This window comes from Oncorhynchus clarkii, chromosome 24 (genome assembly GCF_045791955.1).
Source record: "Oncorhynchus clarkii lewisi isolate Uvic-CL-2024 chromosome 24, UVic_Ocla_1.0, whole genome shotgun sequence".
Classification (NCBI taxonomy): Eukaryota; Metazoa; Chordata; class Actinopteri; order Salmoniformes; family Salmonidae; genus Oncorhynchus; species Oncorhynchus clarkii.
The window spans coordinates 15,318,723-15,342,337 of NC_092170.1; the positions used below are offsets into that span (position 1 = coordinate 15,318,723).

At 44.0% G+C, this 23,615-nt stretch overlaps 1 protein-coding gene across 1 annotated transcript in view; it reads right to left on the bottom strand.

Annotated features, from left to right (window-relative positions):
* The window catches only part of LOC139382269 (neurobeachin-like), a 318,332-nt gene that overhangs the window by 127,988 nt on the left and 166,729 nt on the right, over positions 1-23,615 (bottom strand). Inside the window, exon 40 of the mRNA XM_071126139.1 lies at positions 16,303-16,431. Coding sequence (XP_070982240.1) covers positions 16,303-16,431 — 129 coding nt within the window. The remainder of the gene's footprint in view (positions 1-16,302; positions 16,432-23,615) is intronic.

Here is a 23,615-nt window from a genome sequence, read left to right on the forward strand (position 1 = left end):
AACATACAGTATGTACAGACAATACAGTACATCCACACCATACAGACAATACAGTACATCCACACCATACAGACTATACAGTACATCCACACTATACATTGAATGTATTAAGCTGCTTTCATCAAGTTGTCAGACCCATCCCCATCCCAGCCCAAAACCAACCTCATCCCAACCCTAGCTCCAGCCCAACCCAACCCCAGCACATACCAGCTCAACCCATTCACACCCCAACCCCATCCCCAGCACACGCCTGCCACACATCACTGCACAGAGATGCCTTTGAGGATTTGTCTTCTTTAAGGTCATACAATATCTGTGAGAAATTGGAGAAGGAACTCTGTGTAAGAAAAGCTTCAGAACATGTCTGGAGAAATGGGAGGTGTCCAAAACTCGTCTGCCATGTTTTCTCTCAGCGTGGCTCTCAGTACGTCTGGCGCTCCCAGAAGAAACAAGCGCCTTGTCTTGAAGAGGTCTCCTGCAACTGTTGTCAGCACGACTTCTGTTAAAAAACAACTTCCTGCTCTGTCTCTTGTCTGGAGAGCTTTCATCAGACACATGTGTAGCGTTTAATGTTGTGTAGCATTAAAGGCCAGAGTCATCCAGCAGCCAGCCAGCAGCCAGCCAGCCAGCAACCAGCCAGCCATTTAGCATCAAAGAGATGAGTGAAATCTAAAACTGTGATTCAGTAAAGCGTCATTGCCCTGCATTGGGTCAATGAGGGGAAGCTGAGCAGAGCAGCTGAGTCTCTGATTGGCATGATTGAGCAGATGACCTGAGTGGGAACTAGACTAAACAAACCATGCTGATTTCCACAGGCATGCCACCAACATCAATAAGAGAGAATTACTGAGAGCATGAGCTCCTGATCAAAAAATATTGAATTAGAGTTGATTAAATGTAGATAAACTTGAATTGTTTCACAAGGACTTACACAGGATACTAACCTCAACATCAAAAGCTTCAATCCAATCACAATTTCATACCTAAAACCTTAATTTTGGACAAAATTACTTCAATGGACTATTACTACCAAGGACTATCAAGAAAAAACTTCTAACAAACCAAAACCTGCAGAAGAAAAACAGCGTAACCTGGAAATACTATCCAACACAAAACTGAATGAGTAATATAAGCTACTTCTGAATCCAAAAAGTAAAATACAGCAATCTCTAGGTCATTTTGTTATATACAGCTTCATAAATAAGAGTACTAAGCTACCAAGCTGCTAGGAAAGAAACTGACCTGATCAATTAGTGCTGAAGTGTGAAGTGAGAGGTATGAAAACTCTTGAGCCTAACAATGGCAGGAGAGTTCCACAGCCCCTCCCCCCACCCCAAATGTAGAGGCCTTGGAGCCCCCATGACTTATCCCTGTCCAGAGGTTATTACAATACAGTACCCAATGGATATAAAAAATAACACTACACAGAATGAGTACCAAAAAAGCTCCTCAAGGACAATCCAGAGACACTATTTGCTGACTTCTACAAAGAGGGGAAGGTAAGCAACTTCATTTTCCACACAGACCATCCCCTTGCATGGCACAATGCTATAAGAGCTCACTACCCCTATGTCAAGAGAGAGGGTATTGTCCCAGGGTGGAAACTTAGAATGATAGACATTGAGGAAATTGAAACAACCTCTGTCAACGTGTACAAGTCTGGGACAGTAATGGCACAGGGCATCCTCATGCAGTTCCAGTAGGACTTTTAGGGGTTCAAAGAGTGGGGGAGTGAAAAAACTTCTTCCACTTTCCCCAACGCACAATTGGTTATCTCCACCCTGCTACCACAAAATGACTTTCACCCTGCCAGTGGGTGAAATGCAAGCTTTTCCCAGGACTGTGCCTCAAAACCTACTGTCTACCTGGCCCATCATTCCACCCTGGACTTGAACAGCCTTTTACGACCAGGTCCACCTCTACAAGGCAGCAATTCCAACTTTTGCCAGGACCCAGCACCACACACAGGAGCAACAGAGCAATGGACACCCCGTTCAGACCAGCGAGACACCCTCCTAGACCTGAAAGACCCCCTCCTGAAGGACCTGCACCGAGAGAACCCACGCAAAGAGGACCTACACCCAGACCACAGCATCACCAGCCGCACTCCAACCAGCTAAGACCACCCCAAGCAAACCCTGGCTCCCCCCCATATCAGACCTATGCCCCTTTTGCCCACCCCATTCCCCCCTCCCCTGCGGCAATGACCTCAACATGACAGCAGGACATATGCTCAGGCAGTGAGCAGAGCAACCGGCCCAACCCCCACTATTACACCCAACCAAGCCCCATCCTGTGACCTAAGAGGTTTGTATCAGATGCTCAACATGCACTGCTCACACCTACTGTAATGGTCTAGGCCTAAACCAAAAAACAACAACACTAGGCACTATGGAACACAAAGCTTTTACTATCTCATCCTGGAATATACAAGGTCTGAGGTAATTTTGGCCTAAAGAGTAGGAACCTAGACTTCAAAGAAATTGGAAATACAGACATTTTCATCCTACAAGAAACATGGTATAAAGGAGACGGACCCACTGGTTGCCCTCTAGGCTACAGAGAGCTGGTAGTCCCATCCACCAAACTACCAGGTGTGAAACAGGGAAGAGACTCAGGGGGTATGCTAATTTGGTATAGAGCAGACCTAACCCACTATTAAATTAGTCAAAACAGGAACATTTTACATCTGGCTAGAAATGAATAAGGAAATGATCTCAACAGAGAAAAATGTCCTCATGTGTGATACCTATATCCCCCCAATAGAATCCACATACTTTAACAATGACAGCTTCCCCATCATAGGGTGGGAGATCAACAATTTCCAGGCCCAGGGACATGTACTATGTACTAGTCTGTGGGGATCTAAATGCCAAAACTGAACAAGAACCTGACACCCTCAGCATACAGGGGGACAAACACCTACCTGCAGGTGACAGCATTCCCTCCCCCATATGCCCCCCTAGACACAACTACGACAACATAACCAACAAAAATGGGTCACAGCTCCTGCAGCTCTGTCGAACGCTGGGTATGTATATAGTCAAAGGTAGGCTTCGAGGGGACTCCTATGGTGGGTATACATGTCATCTCTGTAGACTACTGTAGACTACTTTATCACTGACCTCAACACAGAGTCTCTTTGAGTGTTCAGTCAGCCCACTGACACCCCTATCAGATCACAGCAAAATCACACTCTACATGAACAGAGCTTTCCTCAATCATGAGGCATCAAAGCCAAAGGAACGGAATAATATTAAGAAACTCTATAGTTGGAAGGAAAGTAGTGAGGAAATCTAGCAAAAAATAAATTAGGCAACCACAAATTCAATCCCTTCTAGACAATTTCCTGGACAAAATGCTTCACTGCAATAGTGAAGTAAACTAGGCAGCAACTGCCTGTAAACTAGGCAGTAGAAAACCTAAACAGTATATTTGACCTCTAAGCTTCCCTATCAAATCTAAAAAAAATTAAAGCAGACAACCTAAGAAAATTAACAACAATAACAAATGGTTTGATGAAGAATACAAAAACCTAAGAAAGAATTGAGAAACCTATCCAACCAAAAACATAGAGGCCCAGAAAACCTGAGCCTACGCCTTCCCTATAGTGAATTACTAAAACAATACAACAATCAATACACTATGGAAAATGAAGGAACAGCACGTCAGAAATCAGCTCAATGTAATTGAAGAATCCATAGAATCTAACCACAAACGACAACACAAAGAGATATCTATCCAAAACGGAGATGTATGGATAAACCGCTTCTCCAATAATTTTGGCTCAATAACAAAGAACAAACAGCAAAAACATCTATATGATCAAATACAAATCTTAGAGTCAACTATTAAAGACTACCAGAACCCACTGGATTCTCCAATTACATCTGCCACGCGGATCCTCAACACTAGAGCCCCCCAGGGGTGTGTGCTCAGTCCCCTCCTGTACTCCCTGTTCACCCAAGACTGCATGGCCAGGCACGACTCCAACATCATCATTCAGTTTGCAGATGACACAACAGTGGTAGGCCTGATACAGCCTATAGGGAGGAGGTCAGAGACCTGGCCGGGTGGTGCCAGAATAACAACCTATCCCTCAACGTAACCAAGACTAAGGAGATGATTGTGGACTACAGGAAAAGGAGGACCGAGTACGCCCCCATTCTTATCGATGGGGCTGTAGTGGAGCAGGTTGAGAGCTTCTTGGTGTCCAAATCACCAACAATCTAGAATGGTTCAAACACACCAAGACGGTTGTGAAGAGGGCAAAGTACGTTCATCTCTAGGAGACAGAACACATCTCTTTCCTGAGCGGTATGAAGGCTGTGTGGTCCCATGGTGTTTATACTTGTGCACTATTGTTTGTACAGATGAATGTGGTAACTTCAGGTGTTTGGAAATTGCTCCCAAGAATGAACCAGACTTGTGGATGTCTACCATTTTTTTCTGAGGTCTTGCTTTTCCCATGATGTCAAAGAGGCATTGAGTTTGAAGTTAGGCCTTGAAATACATCCACAGGTACACCTCCAATTGACTCAAATTATGTCAATTAGCCTATCAGAAGCTTCTAAAGAGATGACATAATTTTCTGGAATTTTCCAAGCTGTTTAAAGGCACAGTCAACTTAGTGTATGTAAACTTCTGACCTACTGGAATTATGATATAGTGAGTTATAAGTGAAATAATCTGTCTGTAAACAGTTGTTGGAAAAATTACTTACGTCATACACAAAGTAGATGTCCTAACCGACTTGCCAAAGCTATAGTTTATTAACAAGAAATTTGTGGAGTGGTTGAAAAGTGAGTTTTAATGATTCCAACCTAAGACTATGTAAACTTCCAATTTCAACTGTATATAACAACGAATTGGCGAGGGCAGCACCCGGCCTCACCCTACTAGAATCTGAAGTCAAATGTCTACTGTTTGCTGATGATTTGGTGCTTCTGTCCCCAACCAAGAAGGGCCTATAGCAGCACCTAGATCTTCTGCACAGGTTCTGCCAGACCTGGGCCCTGACAGTAAATCTCAGTAAGATAAAAAATAATGGTGTTCCAAAAAAGGTCCAGTTCCCAGGACCACGAATTCCATCTAGACACCGTTGCCATAGAGCACACAAAAAAACTATACATACCTAAACATCAGCGCCACAGGTAACTTCCACAAAACTGTGAACGATCTGAGAGACAAGGTAAGAAGGGCATTCTATGCCATCAAAAGGAACATAAAATTCGACATACCAATTAGGATCTGGCTAAAAATATTTGAATCAGTCATAGAACCCATTGCCCTTTATGGTTGTGAGGTCTGGGGTCCGCTCACCAACAAAAATTCACAACATGGGACAAACATCAAATTGAGAGTCTGCATGCAGAATTCTGCAAAAATATCCTCCGTGTACAATGTAAGACACCAAATAATGAATGCAGAGCAGAATTAGGTCGATACCCACTAATGATCCAAATCCAGAAAAGAGCTGTTAAATTATACAACCACCTAAAAGGAAGCGATTCCCAAACCTTCCATAACAAAGCCAGAAAAATAAACCTGGTGAAGAGCCTCCTAAGCAAGCTGGTCCCGGGGCTCTGTTTACAAACACAAACACACCCCACAGAGCCCCAGGATAGCAACACAATTAGACCCAACCAAATCATGAGAAAACAAAAAGATGACACTTGACACATTGGAAAGAATTTACAATGCTAAGTGGCCCTAAACAGAGAGTACACAGTGGCAGAATACCTGACCACTGTGACTGACCCAAAATTAAGGAAATTGTTGACTATGTACAGACCGCTGAAGGTAGACCTGGCTCTCAAGAGAAGACATGCTATGTACACTGCCCACATAATGAGGTGGAAACTGAGCTGCACTTCTCAACCTCCTGCCAAATGTATGACTATATTAGAAACACATATTTCCCTCAGGATTACACAGACCCACAAAGAATTAAAAAACAAATCCAATTTGATAAACTCCCATATCTATTGGGTGAAATATCACAGCAGCAAGATTTGTGACCTGTTGCCACAGGAAAAAAGCAACCAGTGAAGAACAAACACCATTGTAAATACAACCTATATTTTATTTCCCCTTTTGTACCTTAACTATTTGCGCATCATTACAACACTCCATATAGACATAACATTTGAAATGTCTTTATTATTTTGGAACTTTTGTAAGTGTAATGTTTAACTGTACAGTTTTTATTGTTTATTTCACTTTGTTTATTATCTATTTCACTTGCTTTGGCAATGTTAACATATGTTTCCCATGGCAATAAAGCCACTTAAATTGAAATTTAATTGAGAGAGACAGAGACAGAGAGAGAGACAGAGACAGAGATAGAGACAGAGACAGAGAAAGTGAAACAGAGAGAGATAAAGGGAGAGCGAAAGAAAAAGGAGTGAGAGGAGGGGACTGAGCAAACTGCTTTGTCCACAACATAATTCAGTTATCAAGGGGTAGAATATAGGGTTTAAAATAATCAGAAAGAAAGCAGGACAGGGAGAGAGAAAATGAGCTGACATGAATGTCCATCTTGTCATGAGTGATAGCCACTACACTCAGAGATGTTCTCAAATCAAAGAGGGCGGTGAGATAGACGGCCGTTTGTCAACACTGAAATTTGGCAGCGCTGAGGTGTCAAGGCTGCCTCATTAGAAATATTTTACATCCTCCACCTTTCCCCTCACAACACACGGAGGAGGAGAAAAGAGATTGGGCCACTTTGTTTCTACCATAATTTATTTCTTTAGTCTGTGACCTTAACACGACCCCATCCCACAGACCCTAACCCTGAAGCACAAATATCAGCACTATCACAAACTCTACTGCATCAGGGTTAACCAATATAGTAGTTATCCTTCTACACTCCAATCACCCAAGGCATTCTGCCTCACTTCCACTACTAATATAGTGAGTGACCTTGGAAGACCCACATAATCACATGGTGGAAATTATGGCAAATCATTTGGGATGCAACATAGTTTTAAAGTCAATCCAGAATAAGTAGATTCAACCATTTATCATTGATAGTGTTTTATATAAGAAGAATGCCAATGACACATAAAATATCCACCATACCCAATTCATGAACAGGTTTATGATTCAGAACCATCAAGAAAAGGCCTACCATAGAGTAGGGTTTAGGCCTACCATAGAGTAGGGTTTAGGCCTACCATAGAGTAGGGTTTAGGCCTACCATAATATGGAGAGAAAGAGATATATATATAGAGCGATAGAGAGAGAGGGAGAAAGAGAGTAGAGAGAAAGAGAAAAGAGAGGGAGGGTGAGAGAGAGAGAGCGGGGGAGAGAGGAAGGGAGGGGGAGATAGAGAGAAAGAGGGAGAGAGAGAGGAGAGCGAAAGAGAGGGAGAGAGGGAGGGAGGAGAGATTGAAAGAGAGAGAGTGTGAGAGAGAGAAGGGAGGGAGGGAGAGAGACAGAAGGAATCGAGAGAAAGAGAGGAGGAAGAGAGAGCAGAGCTAATGTCACCTGTCACTCATTCCCTATCGCCATACCAACAGGACAGAATGACACATTTTCAACATTTCCCTCCCAATCTGAGGTTGACGATAGAAAGTAGATATGGGATTTCAGCTTTGTTCAAATAAAGTTAACCATCTCAGAGAAGGGAACTATTTTAGTGTTCAGTAGTTTTACTGTTCAATGTGGAATTGATAATAGTTGAAATGCTTTTAAAAAGAAGCACAGGCTCCTGAATCAAACTGTGATATAACAGTCCATGTTTTATATATTGGGAGAACTCTGGAGTATTCTGTGGCATGAACCTTTCATTTTTATAGCCTCAGTCAGACTCAGGGAGCATGTGTTTTTCTTGGTCTCCTACGTCTCATACGCCCCAACCTCTCGCTCCTTAAGGAGAAACTCTATCACATGATGTTTCACTTAACAGCCTACTCTGCTACAGTACATTTCCAAACAGAGGAATAAGGCTGATGGCAAATATACTTTGGAATAATTCAATATATACAGCCATAAATAAAATATGAAACCTTCTTAGAATTACAATGGAGTTGTTTTGGAAGAACACATATTCTACGTAAATTACACAAACTGGATCAAACTAAATGGGCAACACTGCTATGCAGGATATGTATGTTTACTGCAAAAGAAAAAGTCTGAAAATCTGTCATTGATGTTTTGGAATCCCATTAAAAAAGCTTTATGTTGTGTGTTCGTCTGGCACAATAGCGACCTGACCAGAACCATTTTGGAGAGAACTTTTCCTCCTATGCCTCCGCGCTACCAACACAGATCCCGCCCAGAACAGTTGAATCGGAGACAGATGCAAAGTTTTAGCGTTTGTTTTGGACGGTAACGGCAATGCAGAATGTGCTTTTTCCTCCTCCTCTCTTGCCTCTTCCCTCTCTCCGGACTCTGTTCCCAGATGAGGGTGTCCCTCTACCCTTAACTAACCCAGCCTTAACCCATGCCTACCTGTCTCTGTAATGTCTCTATGCTTTATGACCTGATGATCCTACAGAGTGATAACAGGGCAGAACGCCACTCTGTCTCCTTGCACTGCTTCATAAACTGCGTTTCATTAGTAGCATTTCCTAATCACATAGTAGTGTTTCCTTAACTGTAGTCCCTTCTTCTCTTCCGCTTTCCAGCCTACATCAGTCCCAGATTTCCCCCCCACACCCCACCCCACCACTCTCTCTCCACAGAATTCACATTCCACAAGATGCAAGCTGTCCAGCATCACTGAATCCTGGGCTAGTCTGAACGCTGGGAGACGCTGCTCAGTCGCAAACAGGAAAATATAAGAGACAGAGAGTACTGAGACAAAGTAGAACAGAGAGTAGAAAGAGTAGAAACACAGACTAGAGACATAGAGTAGAAAGACAGAGTAGAAACAGAGAGGAGACAGTGGAAACAGAGTAGAGACAGAGTATAAACAGAGAGTAGAGACAGAGAGTAGAAAAAGAGCGTAGAGAAAGTAGAAACAGAGAGTAGAGACAGATAGAGTAGAAACAAAGAGTAAAGAGAGTGTAGAGACAGAGAGTAGAAACAGAGCGTAGACAGCAGAGAGAGAGCATAGAGAAGGAGAGTAGAAACAGAGAGTAGAGACAGAGTAGAGAATAGAGACAGAAGAGTAGAAAGAGTAGAAAGAGTAGAAACAGATAGTAGAAACAGAGAATACTGGGAGAGCGTAGACACAGAGTAGAGAGAGTAGAAACAGAGAGTAGAGACTGAGAGTAGAGACACAGAGAGAGCAGAAACAGATAATAAAGACAGAGTAGAAACAGAGTAGAGAGAGAGTAGAAACAGAGGAGATACAGAGAGTAGTAACAGAGAGGAGAAACATAGAGTAGTAACAGAGAGTAGAAGCAGAGAGGAGAAACAGAGAGGAGAGAGTAGAAACAGAAGAAATACAGAGAGTAGAACAGAGAGGAGAAACAGAGTAGATGCAGAGAGTAGTAACATAGAGTAGAAACAGAGGAGATACAGAGAGTAGTAACAGAGAGTAGAAACAGAGAGGAGGGAGAGTAGAAACAGATGAGATACAGAGAGTAGTAACAGAGAGTAGAAACAGAGAGGAGGGAGAGTAGAAACAGAGGAGATACAGAGAGAAAGAGAGAGTAGAGACAGAGAAAAAGGAAGAGAGTAGAGGGAGTAGAAAGAGAGAGTAGAAACCGATAGTAGAAACAGAGAGGAGAAACACAGATTAGAGACAGAGAGAAAGGAAGAGAGTAGAGAGAGAGTAGAAACAGAATCGAGTCAGGGAGTAAAAACAGGATATAGAGATTAGAAACAGAGAGTAGAAACAGAGAGTAGAGAGAGTAGAAACAGAGTAGACACAGAGAGGAAAAACAGAGAGTAGAGAGAGTAGAAACAGAGAGTAGAGAGAGTAGAAACAGAGTAGAAGCAGAGTAGACACAGAGAGTAAAAACAGAGAGTAGAGAGAGTAGAAACAGAGAGTAGAGAGAGTAGAAACAGAGAGAGAGTAGAAACAGAGTAGACACAGAGAGATAAAACAGAGAGTAGAGAGAGTAAAAACAGAGAGTAGAGAGAGTAGAAACAGAGTAGAAACAGAGCGTAGACAGCAGAGAGAGAGCATAGAGAAGGAGAGTAGAAACAGAGAGTAGAGACAGATTAGAGAACAGAGACAGAAGAGTAGAAAGAGTAGAAAGAGTAGAAACAGATAGTAGAAACAGAGAATACTGGGAGAGAGTAGACACAGAGTAGAAAGAGTAGAAACAGAGAGTAGAGACTGAGAGTAGAGACACAGAGAGAGCAGAAACAGATAATAAAGACAGAGTAGAAACAGAGAGTAGAGAGAGAGTAGAAACAGAGGAGATACAGAGAGTAGTAACAGAGAGGAGAAACATAGAGTAGTAACAGAGAGTAGAAGCAGAGAGGAGAAACAGAGAGGAGAGAGAGTAGAAAGAGAAGAGATACAGAGAGTAGAACAGAGAGGAGAAACAGAGTAGATGCAGAGAGTAGTAACAGAGAGTAGAAACAGAGGAGATGCAGAGAGTAGTAACAGAGAGTAGAAACAGAGAGGAGGGAGAGTAGAAACAGAGGAGATACAGAGAGTAGAAACAGAGGAGAGAATAGAAACACAGCAGAGACAGAGGGAAAGAGAGAGTAGAGACAGAGAAAAAGGAAGAGAGTATAGAGAGTAGAAAGAGAGAGTAGAAACCGAGAGTAGAAACAGAGAGTAGAAACACAGATTAGAGACAGAGAGAAAGGAAGAGAGTAGAGAGAGAGTAGAAACAGAATCGAGTCAGGGAGTAAAAACAGGGTAGAGAGATTAGAAACAGAGAGGAAAAACAGAGAGTAGAGAGAGTAAAAACAGCGAGTAGAGAGAGTAGAAAAAGAGAGTAGAGAGAGTAGAAACAGAGAGTAGAGAGAGTAGAAACAGAGTAGACACAGAGAGGAAAAACAGAGAGTAGAGAGAGTAGAAACAGAGAGTAGAGAGAGTAGAAACAGAGTAGAAACAGAGTAGAAACAGAGAGGAAAAACAGAGAGTAGAGAGAGTAGAAACAGAGAGTAGAGAGAGTAGAAACAGAGAGTAGAGAGAGTAGAAACAGAGTAGAAACAGAGTAGACACAGAGAGGAAAAACAGAGAGTAGAGAGAGAGTAAAAACAGAGAGTAGAGAGAGTAGAAACAGAGTAGAAACAGAGTAGACACAGAGAGGAAAAACAGAGAGTAGAGAAAGTAAAAACAGAGAGTAGAGAGAGTAGAAACAGAGAGTAACGAGAGAATAGAAACAGAGAGTAGAGACTGAAAGTAGAGACACAGAGAGAGCAGAAACAGATAATAAAGACAGAGTAGAAACAGAGAGTAGAGAGAGAGTAGAAACAGAGGAGATACAGAGAGTAGTAACAGAGAGGAGAAACATAGAGTAGTAACAGAGAGTAGAAGCAGAGAGGAGAAAAAGAGAGGAGAGAGAGTAGAAACAGAAGAGATACAGAGAGTAGAACAGAGAGGAGAAACAGAGTAGATGCAGAGAGTAGTAACAGAGAGTAGAAACAGAGGAGATACAGAGAGTAGAAACAGAGAGGAGGGAGAGTAGAAACAGAGGAGATACAGAGAGTAGAAACAGAGGAGAGAATATAAACAGAGCAGAGACAGAGAGAAAGAGAGAGTAGAGACAGAGAAAAAGGAAGAGAGTAGAGAGAGTAGAAAGAGAGAGTAGAAACCGAGAGTAGAAACAGAGAGTAGAAACACAGATTAGAGACAGAGAGAAAGGAAGAGAGTAGAGAGAGAGTAGAAACAGAATCGAGTCAGGGAGTAAAAACAGGGTAGAGAGATAGAAACAGAGAGTAGAGAGAGTAGAAACAGAGTAGACACAGAGAGGAAAAACAGAGAGTAGAGAGAGTAGAAACAGAGAGTAGAGAGAGTAGAAACAGAGTAGAAACAGAGTAGAAACAGAGTAGAAACAGAGAGGAAAAACAGAGAGTAGAGAGAGCAAAAACAGAGAGTAGAGAGAGTAGAAACAGAGAGTAGAGAGAGTAGAAACAGAGTAGAAACAGAGTAGACACAGAGAGGAAAAACAGAGAGTATAGAGAGTAAAAACAGAGAGTAGAGAGAGTAGAAACAGAGTAGAAACAGAGTAGACACAGAGAGGAAAAACAGAGAGTAGAGAGAGTAAAAACAGAGAGTAGAGAGAGTAGAAACAGAGTAGAAACAGAGTAGACACAGAGAGGAAAAACAGAGAGTAGAGAGAGTAAAAACAGAGAGTATAGAGAGTAGAAACAGAGAGTAACGAGAGAATAGAAACAGAGAGTAGATACACAGATTAGAGAAAGAGAGAAAGGAAGAGGGTAGAGAGAGAGAGGAAACAGAGTAGAGTCAGAGAGTAAAATCAGAGAGTAGAGAGCGAGAGTAGAAACAGAGTAGAAACAGCAAGTAGAGAGAGTAGAAACAGCGAGTAGAGAGAGAGAGAGTAGAAACAGAGAGTAGAAACAGAGTAGCGAGGGAATAAGGACAAAGAGGAGTCAGAGAGTAGAGAGCGAGAGTAGAAACAGAGTAGAAACAGCAAGTAGAGAGAGTAGAAACAGCGAGTAGAAACAGAGTAGAGAGGGAATAACAGAGAGAAGAGTCAGAGAGTAGAAACAGAGTAGAGACAAATAATAGAGACTGAAAGTAGAAACAAAGAGTAGAGACTCACTAACAGGGCAGGAGTATCTCATTACTACACCCCCATACTGGGGACCAGCCCTGGTCTAGATGCTCTGTAGCTAGGTGATCTGTAGCTAGATGATCTGTAGCTAGATGCCCTATAGCTAGAGGCCCTGTAGCTAGATGTTCTGTAGCTAGATGCCCTGTAGCTAGATGCCCTGTAGCTAGAGGCCCTGTAGCTAGAGGCCCTGTAGCTAGATCATCTGAAACTAAATGCCCTTTAGCTAGATGCCCTGTAGATTGCCCTGTAGCTAGATTCTCTGTAGCTAGATGCCCGCTAGCTAGATGCCCTGTTGCTATATGCTCTGTAGCTAGATGCCCTGTAGGTAGAGGCTCTATAGCTTGATGCTCTGTAGCTAGATGCCCTGTAGCTAGATGCTCTGTAGCTAGATGCTCTGTAGCTAGATGCCCTGTTGCTATATGCTCTGTAGCTAGATGCCCTGTAGGTAGATGCTCTATAGCTAGATGCTCTGTAGCTATATGCTCTGTAGCTAGATGCCCTGTAGCTAGATGCTCTGTAGCTAGATGCTCTGTAGCTAGATGCTCTGTAGCTAGATGCCCTGTAGCTAGATGCTCTATAGCTAGATGCCCTGTAGCTAGATGCCCTGTAGCTAGATGCCCTGTAGCTAGATGCTCTATAGCTAGATGCCCTGTAGCTAGATGCCCTGTAGCTAGATGCTCTGTAGCCAGATGCTCTGTAGCTAGATGCCCTGTAGCTAGATGCTCTATAGCTAGATGCCCTGTAGCTAGATGCTCTGTAGCCAGATGCTCTGTAGCTAGATGCCCTGTAGCTAGATGCTCTATAGCTAGATGCCCTGTAGCTAGATGCCCTGTAGCTAGATGCTCTGTAGCCAGATGCCATGTAGCTAGATGCTCTGTAGCTAGATGCCCTGTAGCTAGATGCTCTATAGCTAGATGCCCTGTAGCTAGATGCCCTGTAGCTAGATGCTCTGTAGCCAGATGCTCTGTAGCTAGATGCCCTGTAGCTAGATGCCCTGTAGCTATACCTTTATTCATCCCTTTAGTTACAGTATTATTGAGGTTTCAGACATGCTCCACAGTGTTATACCTCAGAGAGCTCATTGAAAGTCAGTCAGACAACATGCAGCTCTCATCTCCTTCAGAGTGAATCTTCATTAGTCATGATAATAAACCAGGGAACGGCAGACTAGAGAGGATACTTATAGTATAATTTATAGAATGATAGCTAGTGATGATGTGTGTTCTACTGCTGAAATAAGCTATACATGTCGTCCCGGGGTGCAGTAGAGTGTGTGTGTGTTTGTGTGTGTGTGTACGCGTGTGCGTGAATGGGTGTGTGCATGTGTGTGTGAATTCTGCTGTAACGAGCTATAAAGATCAGTGTGTGTGAGTAGCAGAGGGTCAGAGAGAGCCTGGTTGTGTCCCAAATTGCACCCTGCTTATATAGTGCACTACTTTTGACCAGAACCTATTGGGCTCTGTTCAAAAGTAGTGGGAATAAGGTGCCATTAGGGACACAACCAGCCTGTCCACCTGAGCAGGGCAGCAAGGACACCTGGAGGTAGAACAGCCTGTTAAACACTGGATCAATATGAACCTGACTTCCATTTCATGGGTCTCCAGCTCCAATCAGCTAACTATATTCTCTGCTGCAGCTGCTGCTACAGAACAGACAAGGTATAGTCATACAGACAGACAGAGGGCAGAGTCACAAAGCTAACCCTCCTTAGTCCTCTTCACCCTGTCAATGTTGCTAATAGATGTACACACACATAGACATTTCAATCCTCTCTCTCTCTCTCTCTCTCTCTCTCTCTCTCTCTCTCTCTCTCTCTCTCTCTCATAATGAATGTTGTCAATTCTTTTTTTTTCTGTTTGTAAAATGTTGTTCTCCTTGTCCTCTAGTAGGTGTCTGGACGGTTGAGAAAGAAATAAGAAGCAGACAGTGTCATTATTGTGTGTGTGCCATTAACATGGGCCACCTGCAGCCCAGAGAGAACCCATCTGGGGTGTGTGTGTCATCCGCAGGACTGGAGTGTGTGTGTCTTCTGGCAGTGACACAGAGCTGAGAGGCCAGATGACATGCTGAACCAACAGTCGGCTCCCCCGGCACAGCTATCTGTATCCCAAATGGCACCCTATTGCCTACATAGTGCACTACTTCTTGACCAGGGCCTCTGGTCAAAAGGGTACCATTCGGGAAGCAGCCTCAGTTACACAAAGACGAGTATTAGGGCCCAGAGAACTAGGGATCAGAGTTTCTCCTGGAGGTCAAACTCCTGGTCCTCCTCATACCAGACCTGGGTCATCAGGCATGGGTTAGAGAACTGGCCTAGTGACTGCTCACCTCTGTTCATACCTCCCGAAGAGTGCAGACAACTTGGAACAATAGGATTCGATAGCATCACAGAAATTAATGACGTTTTATTTTATTGCTAAATCACAAGATTTACCCCTTGTTCCTTTACTCCATCTGCTCTGCTAGGCGGCGTCCAAAATGGCACCCTATTCCCTGCAGTGTATGGTGCACCACTCTTGACCAGGGTCCACAGGGCTCTGGTCAAAAGTAGTGGACTATATAGGAAACAGGATGTCAGTTGAGACGCAGCCCTAGTCAGCTCAATGAGGGAAAGTTTGAGACTAAGAGCACAACAGTAAAATGAAAAGTCTACAAAAATTAACATGTTTTATTGAACAGACGTGTCATGTTGAATTGACAGAGGCAGTAAATATGTTACCTATAAAAATGACAATAAACTTCTCTCAGCTCAGCAACAGGCTCTGCCCATAGTGTGCGGTTCAACCCTGGACCCTGAGGACACTGAGGCCCTCTATAGCTCCTCACTTTATAAGGCTGGCCTTGACAGTGAGAAGAACCCAGTGGTTGTCTGGGATCATACAACATTATGAATGACAGGATTGTACTGTGTGGAGAGAGACAGCAGCTACTGTCATATATGCCCCTGACCCTGTCATGTATTGACCAAACCCCAAACACTTAGTAAAAATGGTCCCATTCCATCAGGAGACTAGTTTCTTCTACAGGCTTTGTAGAATAGAGGAAATGGTTAGAAGCAGATATCAAGTATAGTTGTGTTGGGATGTGCTAAACTTTGAACATTGAGATATTAAATGAATGATAGGAAATGAAAGAGACTGGGTTATGTTAGAAGTGAATGGTTCTCAGAAGAAAGAAGAAGGCTTCAGAATAACTATTAGATGAAAGAGGGGTTGAGGTCAGGAGGTGAGGACAGATTCTCTTAAGAGAGTAATAAATGTTTGGAATCCTGTTACCCTCTTTATTAGCTTCCTGTAGAGCCATAAAATGTAAGGATTGGAGAGAAAGGGGAGTGTCTTAAGTAGGATGTATATAAACTGTGAAGTCTGAAATCTTTAGCTGTCTGTTTTCAGCTGTACAGAACCTTTGGGGAAGAATTAAACTTGGTTAAAGTTTCTATAGTGTCCGTGAGTTATTTACTCTGAAAAATAAGAACCAAACAGTTGACAAGAAAAACTGTTGAAATAAGGTTGCTTATTACAGTGTCCTGATAGCGGGATGGTGTCGCCAAATACGCTCCTGTGTTATCCTCTGTGTCTACAGTATTCTGTTTGTCTTTCCAATCACACATACTGTAAATCAAATCAGCCAGGAGCATGCTGACTAACCATAGTCGTCTAACGTCTTGCAGGGGATGTCCAGGTGGGTGGAGCCAAAGGGGTTCCGTACGAATCTCCGCCTCCTCCGTAGATCGTCCTCCCAGTAGTCCAGACGCCAGAAGTCATTCAGCTGACTGAGAGACAGACGGAGACAGACAGGTTAGACTGAGAGGCAGACAGAAACAGACAGGTTAGACAGAGAGACAGACAGAGATAGATAGGTTAGACTGAGAGACAGACAGAGATAGACAGGTTAGACTGAGAGACAGACAGAAATAGACAGGTTAGACAGAGACAGACAGAGACAGACAGGTTAGACTGAGAGACAGACAGGTTAGACAGAGACAGACAGAGATAGGCAGGATAGATTGAGAGACAGACAGGTTAGACTGAGAGACAGACAGGTTAGACTGAGAGACAGACAGAGATAGACAGGATAGACTGAGAGACAGACAGAGATAGACAGGATAGACTGTGATAGATAGACAGGTTAGACTGAGAGACAAACAGAGACGGACAGGTTAGACTGAGAGACAAACAGAGATAGACAGGTTAGACTGAGAGACAGAAAGAGATAGACAGGTTAGACTGAGACAGACAGAGATAGACAGGTTAGACTGAGACAGACAGAGATAGACAGGATAGACTGAGAGACAAAGATAGACAGGTTAGACTGAGACAGACAGAGATAGACAGGTTAGACTGAGACAGACAGAGATAGACAGGTTAGACTGAGTCAGACAGAGATAGACAGGTCAGACTGAGATAGACAGGATAGACTGAGAGACAGAGATAGACAGGATAGACTGAGAAAGACAAGTTAGACTGAGAGACAGACAGGTTAGACTGAGAGACAAACAGAGACAGACAGGTTAGACAGAGACAGACACGTTAGACTGAGACAGACAGACAGGTTAGACAGAGACAGATAGACAGGTTAGACTGAGATACAGACAGAGACAGACAGGTTAGACTGAGAGACAGACAGGTTAGACAGAGACAGACAGAGATAGACAGGATAGACTGAGAGACAGACAGAGATAGACAGGTTAGACTGAGAGACAGACAGAGACAGACAGGTTAGACTGAGAGACAGACAGGTTAGACAGAGACAGACAGAGATAGACAGGATAGACTGAGAGACAGACAGAGATAGACAGGTTAGACTGAGAGACAGACAGAGACAGACAGGTTAGACTGAGAGACAGACAGGTTAGACAGAGACAGACAGAGATAGACAGGATAGACTGAGAGACAGACAGAGATAGACAGGTTAGACTGAGAGACAGACAGGTTAGACAGAGACAGACAGAGATAGACAGGATAGACTGAGAGACAGACAGAGATAGACTGAGAGACAGACAGAGATAGACAGGATAGACTGAGAGACAGACAGAGATAGACAGGTTAGACTGAGAGACAGACAGAGATGGACAGGTTAGACTGAAAGACAGACAGAGACGGACAGGTTAGACAGAGAGAGACAGACAGGTTAGACGGAGACAGAAAGACACGTTAGACTAAGATAGATTGGATAGACGGAGAGACAGACAGAGATGGACAGGTTAGACAGAGAGACAGACATAGATGGACAGGTTAGACTGAGAGATAGACAGAGATGGACAGGTTAGACAGAGAGACAGACAGAGATGGACAGGTTAGACTGAGAGACAGACAGAGATGGACAGGTTAGACTGAGAGACAGACAGAGATGGACAGGTTAGACAGAGAGACAGACAGAGATGGACAGGTTAGACAGAGAGACAGACAGAGATGGACAGGTTAGACAGAGACAGACAGAGATGGACAGGTTAGACTGAGAGACAGAGATAAACAGGTTAGACTGAGAGACAGACAGAGATGGACAGGTTAGACAGAGAGACAGACAGAGACAGCCCGGTTAGACTGAGAGACAGACAGAGATAGACAGGTTAGACTGAGAGACAGACAGAGATGGACAGGTTAGACTGAAAGACAGACAGAGACGGACAGGTTAGACTGAGACAGACAGAGATAGAAGGGATAGTCTGAGAGACAGACAGAGATAGACAGGTTAGACTGAGACAGACTGAGATAGACAGGTTAGACTGAGAGACAGACAGGTTAGACAGAGAGACAGACAGAGACAGCCCGGTTAGACTGAGAGACAGACAGAGATAGACAGGTTAGACTGAGAGACAGACAGAGATGGACAGATTAGACTGAAAGACAGACAGAGACGGACAGGTTAGACTGAGAGAGACAGACAGGTTAGACAGACAGACAGACACGTTAGACTGAGATAGATAGGATAGACGGAGAGACAGACAGAGATAGACAGGTTAGACTGAGAGACAGAGATAGACAAGCTAGACCGAGAGACAGATAGAGATAGACTGAGAGATAGACAGTTTAGACTGAGAGACAGACAGAGATGGACAGGTTAGACTGAGAGACAGAGATAGACAAGCTAGACCGAGAGACAGACAGAGATAGACTGAGAGATAGACAGTTTAGACTGAGAGACAGACAGAGATAGACAGGTTAGACTGAGAGACAGACAGAGATAGACAGGTTAGACTGCGAGACAGACAGAGATGGATAGGTTAGACTGAGAGACAGACAGAGATAGACTGAGAGATAAACAGGTTAGACTGAGAGACAGACAGAGATAGACAGGTTAGACTGAGAGACAGACAGAGATAGACAGGTTAGACTAAGACAGACAGACACGTTAGACTGAGATAGATAGGATAGACGGAGAGACAGACAGAGATAGACAGGTTAGACTGAGACAGACAGAGATGGACAGGTTAGACTGAGAGACAGAGATAAACAGGTTAGACAGAGACAGACAGAGATAGACAGGCTAGACCGAGAGACATAAATAGACAGGTTAGACTGAGAGATAGACAGAGATGGACAGGTTAGACTGAGAGACAGACAGAGATGGACAGGTTAGACAGAGACAGACAGAGATGGACAGGTTAGACTGAGAGACAGAGATAAACAGGTTAGACTGAGAGATAGACAGAGATGGACAGGTTAGACTGATAGACAGACAGATATAGACAGGCTACACCGAGAGACAGAGATAGACAGGTTAGACTGAGAGACAGACAGAGATGGACAGGTTAGACAGAGAGACAGACAGAGATGGACAGGTTAGACTGAGAGATAGACAGAGATGGACAGGTTAGACAGAGAGACAGACAGCGATGGACAGGTTAGACAGAGAGACAGACAGAGATGGACAGGTTAGACAGAGACAGAGAGAGACAGGTTAGACAGAGATAAACAGGTTAGACTGAGAGACAGACAGAGATGGACAGGTTAGACAGAGAGACAGACAGAGATGGACAGGTTAGACTGAGAGACAGACAGAGATAGACAGGTTAGACAGAGAGACAGACAGAGATGGACAGGTTAGAAAGAGAGACAGACAGAGATGGACAGGTTAGACTGAGAGACAGACAGAGATAGACAGGTTAGACAGAGAGACAGACAGAGATGGACAGGTTAGACTGAGAGACAGACAGAGATGGACAGGTTAGACAGAGAGACAGACAGAGATAGACAGGTTAGACAGAGAGACAGACAGAGATGGACAGGTTAGACAGAGAGACAGACAGAGATGGACAGGTTAGACTGAGAGATAGACAGAGATGGACAGGTTAGACTGAGAGACAGACAGAGATAGACAGGTTAGACTGAGACAGACTGATATAGACAGGTTAGACTGAGAGACAGACAGGTTAGACAGAGAGACAGACAGAGACAGCCCGGTTAGACTGAGAGACAGACAGAGATAGACAGGTTAGACTGAGAGACAGACAGAGATGGACAGGTTAGACTGAAAGACAGACAGAGACGGACAGGTTAGACTGAGAGAGACAGACAGGTTAGACAGACAGACAGACACGTTAGACTGAGATAGATAGGATAGACGGAGAGACAGACAGAGATAGACAGGTTAGACTGAGAGACAGAGATAGACAAGCTAGACCGAGAGACAGACAGAGATAGACTGAGAGATAGACAGTTTAGACTGAGAGACAGACAGAGATGGACAGGTTAGACTGAGAGACAGAGATAGACAAGCTAGACCGAGAGACAGACAGAGATAGACTGAGAGATAGACAGTTTAGACTGAGAGACAGACAGAGATAGACAGGTTAGACTGCGAGACAGACAGAGATGGATAGGTTAGACTGAGAGACAGACAGAGATAGACTGAGAGATAAACAGGTTAGACTGAGAGACAGACAGAGATAGACAGGTTAGACTGAGAGACAGACAGAGATAGACAGGTTAGACTAAGACAGACAGACACGTTAGACTGAGATAGATAGGATAGACGGAGAGACAGACAGAGATAGACAGGTTAGACTGAGACAGACAGAGATGGACAGGTTAGACTGAGAGACAGAGATAAACAGGTTAGACAGAGACAGACAGAGATAGACAGGCTAGACCGAGAGACATAAATAGACAGGTTAGACTGAGAGATAGACAGAGATGGACAGGTTAGACTGAGAGACAGACAGAGATAGACAGGTTAGACTGAGAGACAGACAGAGATGGACAGGTTAGACAGAGACAGACAGAGATGGACAGGTTAGACTGAGAGACAGAGATAAACAGGTTAGACTGAGAGATAGACAGAGATGGACAGGTTAGACTGATAGACAGACAGATATAGACAGGCTACACCGAGAGACAGAGATAGACAGGTTAGACTGAGAGACAGACAGAGATGGACAGGTTAGACAGAGAGACAGACAGAGATGGACAGGTTAGACTGAGAGATAGACAGAGATGGACAGGTTAGACAGAGAGACAGACAGCGATGGACAGGTTAGACAGAGAGACAGACAGAGATGGACAGGTTAGACAGAGACAGAGAGAGACAGGTTAGACAGAGATAAACAGGTTAGACTGAGAGACAGACAGAGATGGACAGGTTAGACAGAGAGACAGACAGAGATGGACAGGTTAGACTGAGAGACAGACAGAGATAGACAGGTTAGACAGAGAGACAGACAGAGATGGACAGGTTAGAAAGAGAGACAGACAGAGCTGGACAGGTTAGACTGAGAGACAGACAGAGATAGACAGGTTAGACAGAGAGACAGACAGTGATGGACAGGTTAGACTGAGAGACAGACAGAGATGGACAGGTTAGACAGAGAGACAGACAGAGATAGACAGGTTAGACAGAGAGACAGACAGAGATGGACAGGTTAGACAGAGAGACAGACAGAGATGGACAGGTTAGACTGAGAGATAGACAGAGATGGACAGGTTAGACTGAGAGATAGACAGGTTAGACAGAGAGACAGACAGAGATGGACAGGTTAGCCTGAGAGACAGACAGAGATGGACAGGTTAGACTGAGAGACAGACAGAGATAGACAGGTTAGACAGAGAGACAGACAGAGATGGACAGGTTAGACAGAGAGACAGACAGAGAAAGACAGGTTAGACAGAGACAGAGATAGACAGGTTAGACAGAGATAAACAGGTTAGACTGAGAGACAGACAGAGATGGACAGGTTAGACAGAGAGACAGACAGAGATGGACAGGTTAGACTGAGAGACAGACAGAGATGGACAGGTTAGACTGAAAGACAGACAGAGACGGACAGGTTAGACTGAGAGAGACAGACAGGTTAGACAGACAGACAGACACGTTAGACTGAGATAGATAGGATAGACGGAGAGACAGACAGAGATAGACAGGTTAGACTGAGAGACAGAGATAGACAAGCTAGACCGAGAGACAGACAGAGATAGACTGAGAGATAGACAGTTTAGACTGAGAGACAGACAGAGATGGACAGGTTAGACTGAGAGACAGAGATAGACAAGCTAGACCGAGAGACAGACAGAGATAGACTGAGAGATAGACAGTTTAGACTGAGAGACAGACAGAGATAGACAGGTTAGACTGCGAGACAGACAGAGATGGATAGGTTAGACTGAGAGACAGACAGAGATAGACTGAGAGATAAACAGGTTAGACTGAGAGACAGACAGAGATAGACAGGTTAGACTGAGAGACAGACAGAGATAGACAGGTTAGACTAAGACAGACAGACACGTTAGACTGAGATAGATAGGATAGACGGAGAGACAGACAGAGATAGACAGGTTAGACTGAGACAGACAGAGATGGACAGGTTAGACTGAGAGACAGAGATAAACAGGTTAGACAGAGACAGACAGAGATAGACAGGCTAGACCGAGAGACATAAATAGACAGGTTAGACTGAGAGATAGACAGAGATGGACAGGTTAGACTGAGAGACAGACAGAGATAGACAGGTTAGACTGAGAGACAGACAGAGATGGACAGGTTAGACAGAGACAGACAGAGATGGACAGGTTAGACTGAGAGACAGAGATAAACAGGTTAGACTGAGAGATAGACAGAGATGGACAGGTTAGACTGATAGACAGACAGATATAGACAGGCTACACCGAGAGACAGAGATAGACAGGTTAGACTGAGAGACAGACAGAGATGGACAGGTTAGACAGAGAGACAGACAGAGATGGACAGGTTAGACTGAGAGATAGACAGAGATGGACAGGTTAGACAGAGAGACAGACAGCGATGGACAGGTTAGACAGAGAGACAGACAGAGATGGACAGGTTAGACAGAGACAGAGAGAGACAGGTTAGACAGAGATAAACAGGTTAGACTGAGAGACAGACAGAGATGGACAGGTTAGACAGAGAGACAGACAGAGATGGACAGGTTAGACTGAGAGACAGACAGAGATAGACAGGTTAGACAGAGAGACAGACAGAGATGGGCAGGTTAGAAAGAGAGACAGACAGAGCTGGACAGGTTAGACTGAGAGACAGACAGAGATAGACAGGTTAGACAGAGAGACAGACAGAGATGGACAGGTTAGACTGAGAGACAGACAGAGATGGACAGGTTAGACAGAGAGACAGACAGAGATAGACAGGTTAGACAGAGAGACAGACAGAGATGGACAGGTTAGACAGAGAGACAGACAGAGATGGACAGGTTAGACTGAGAGATAGACAGAGATGGACAGGTTAGACTGAGAGATAGACAGGTTAGACAGAGAGACAGACAGAGATGGACAGGTTAGCCTGAGAGACAGACAGAGATGGACAGGTTAGACTGAGAGACAGACAGAGATAGACAGGTTAGACAGAGAGACAGACAGAGATGGACAGGTTAGACAGAGAGACAGACAGAGAAAGACAGGTTAAACAGAGACAGAGATAGACAGGTTAGACAGAGATAAACAGGTTAGACTGAGAGACAGACAGAGATGGACAGGTTAGACAGAGAGA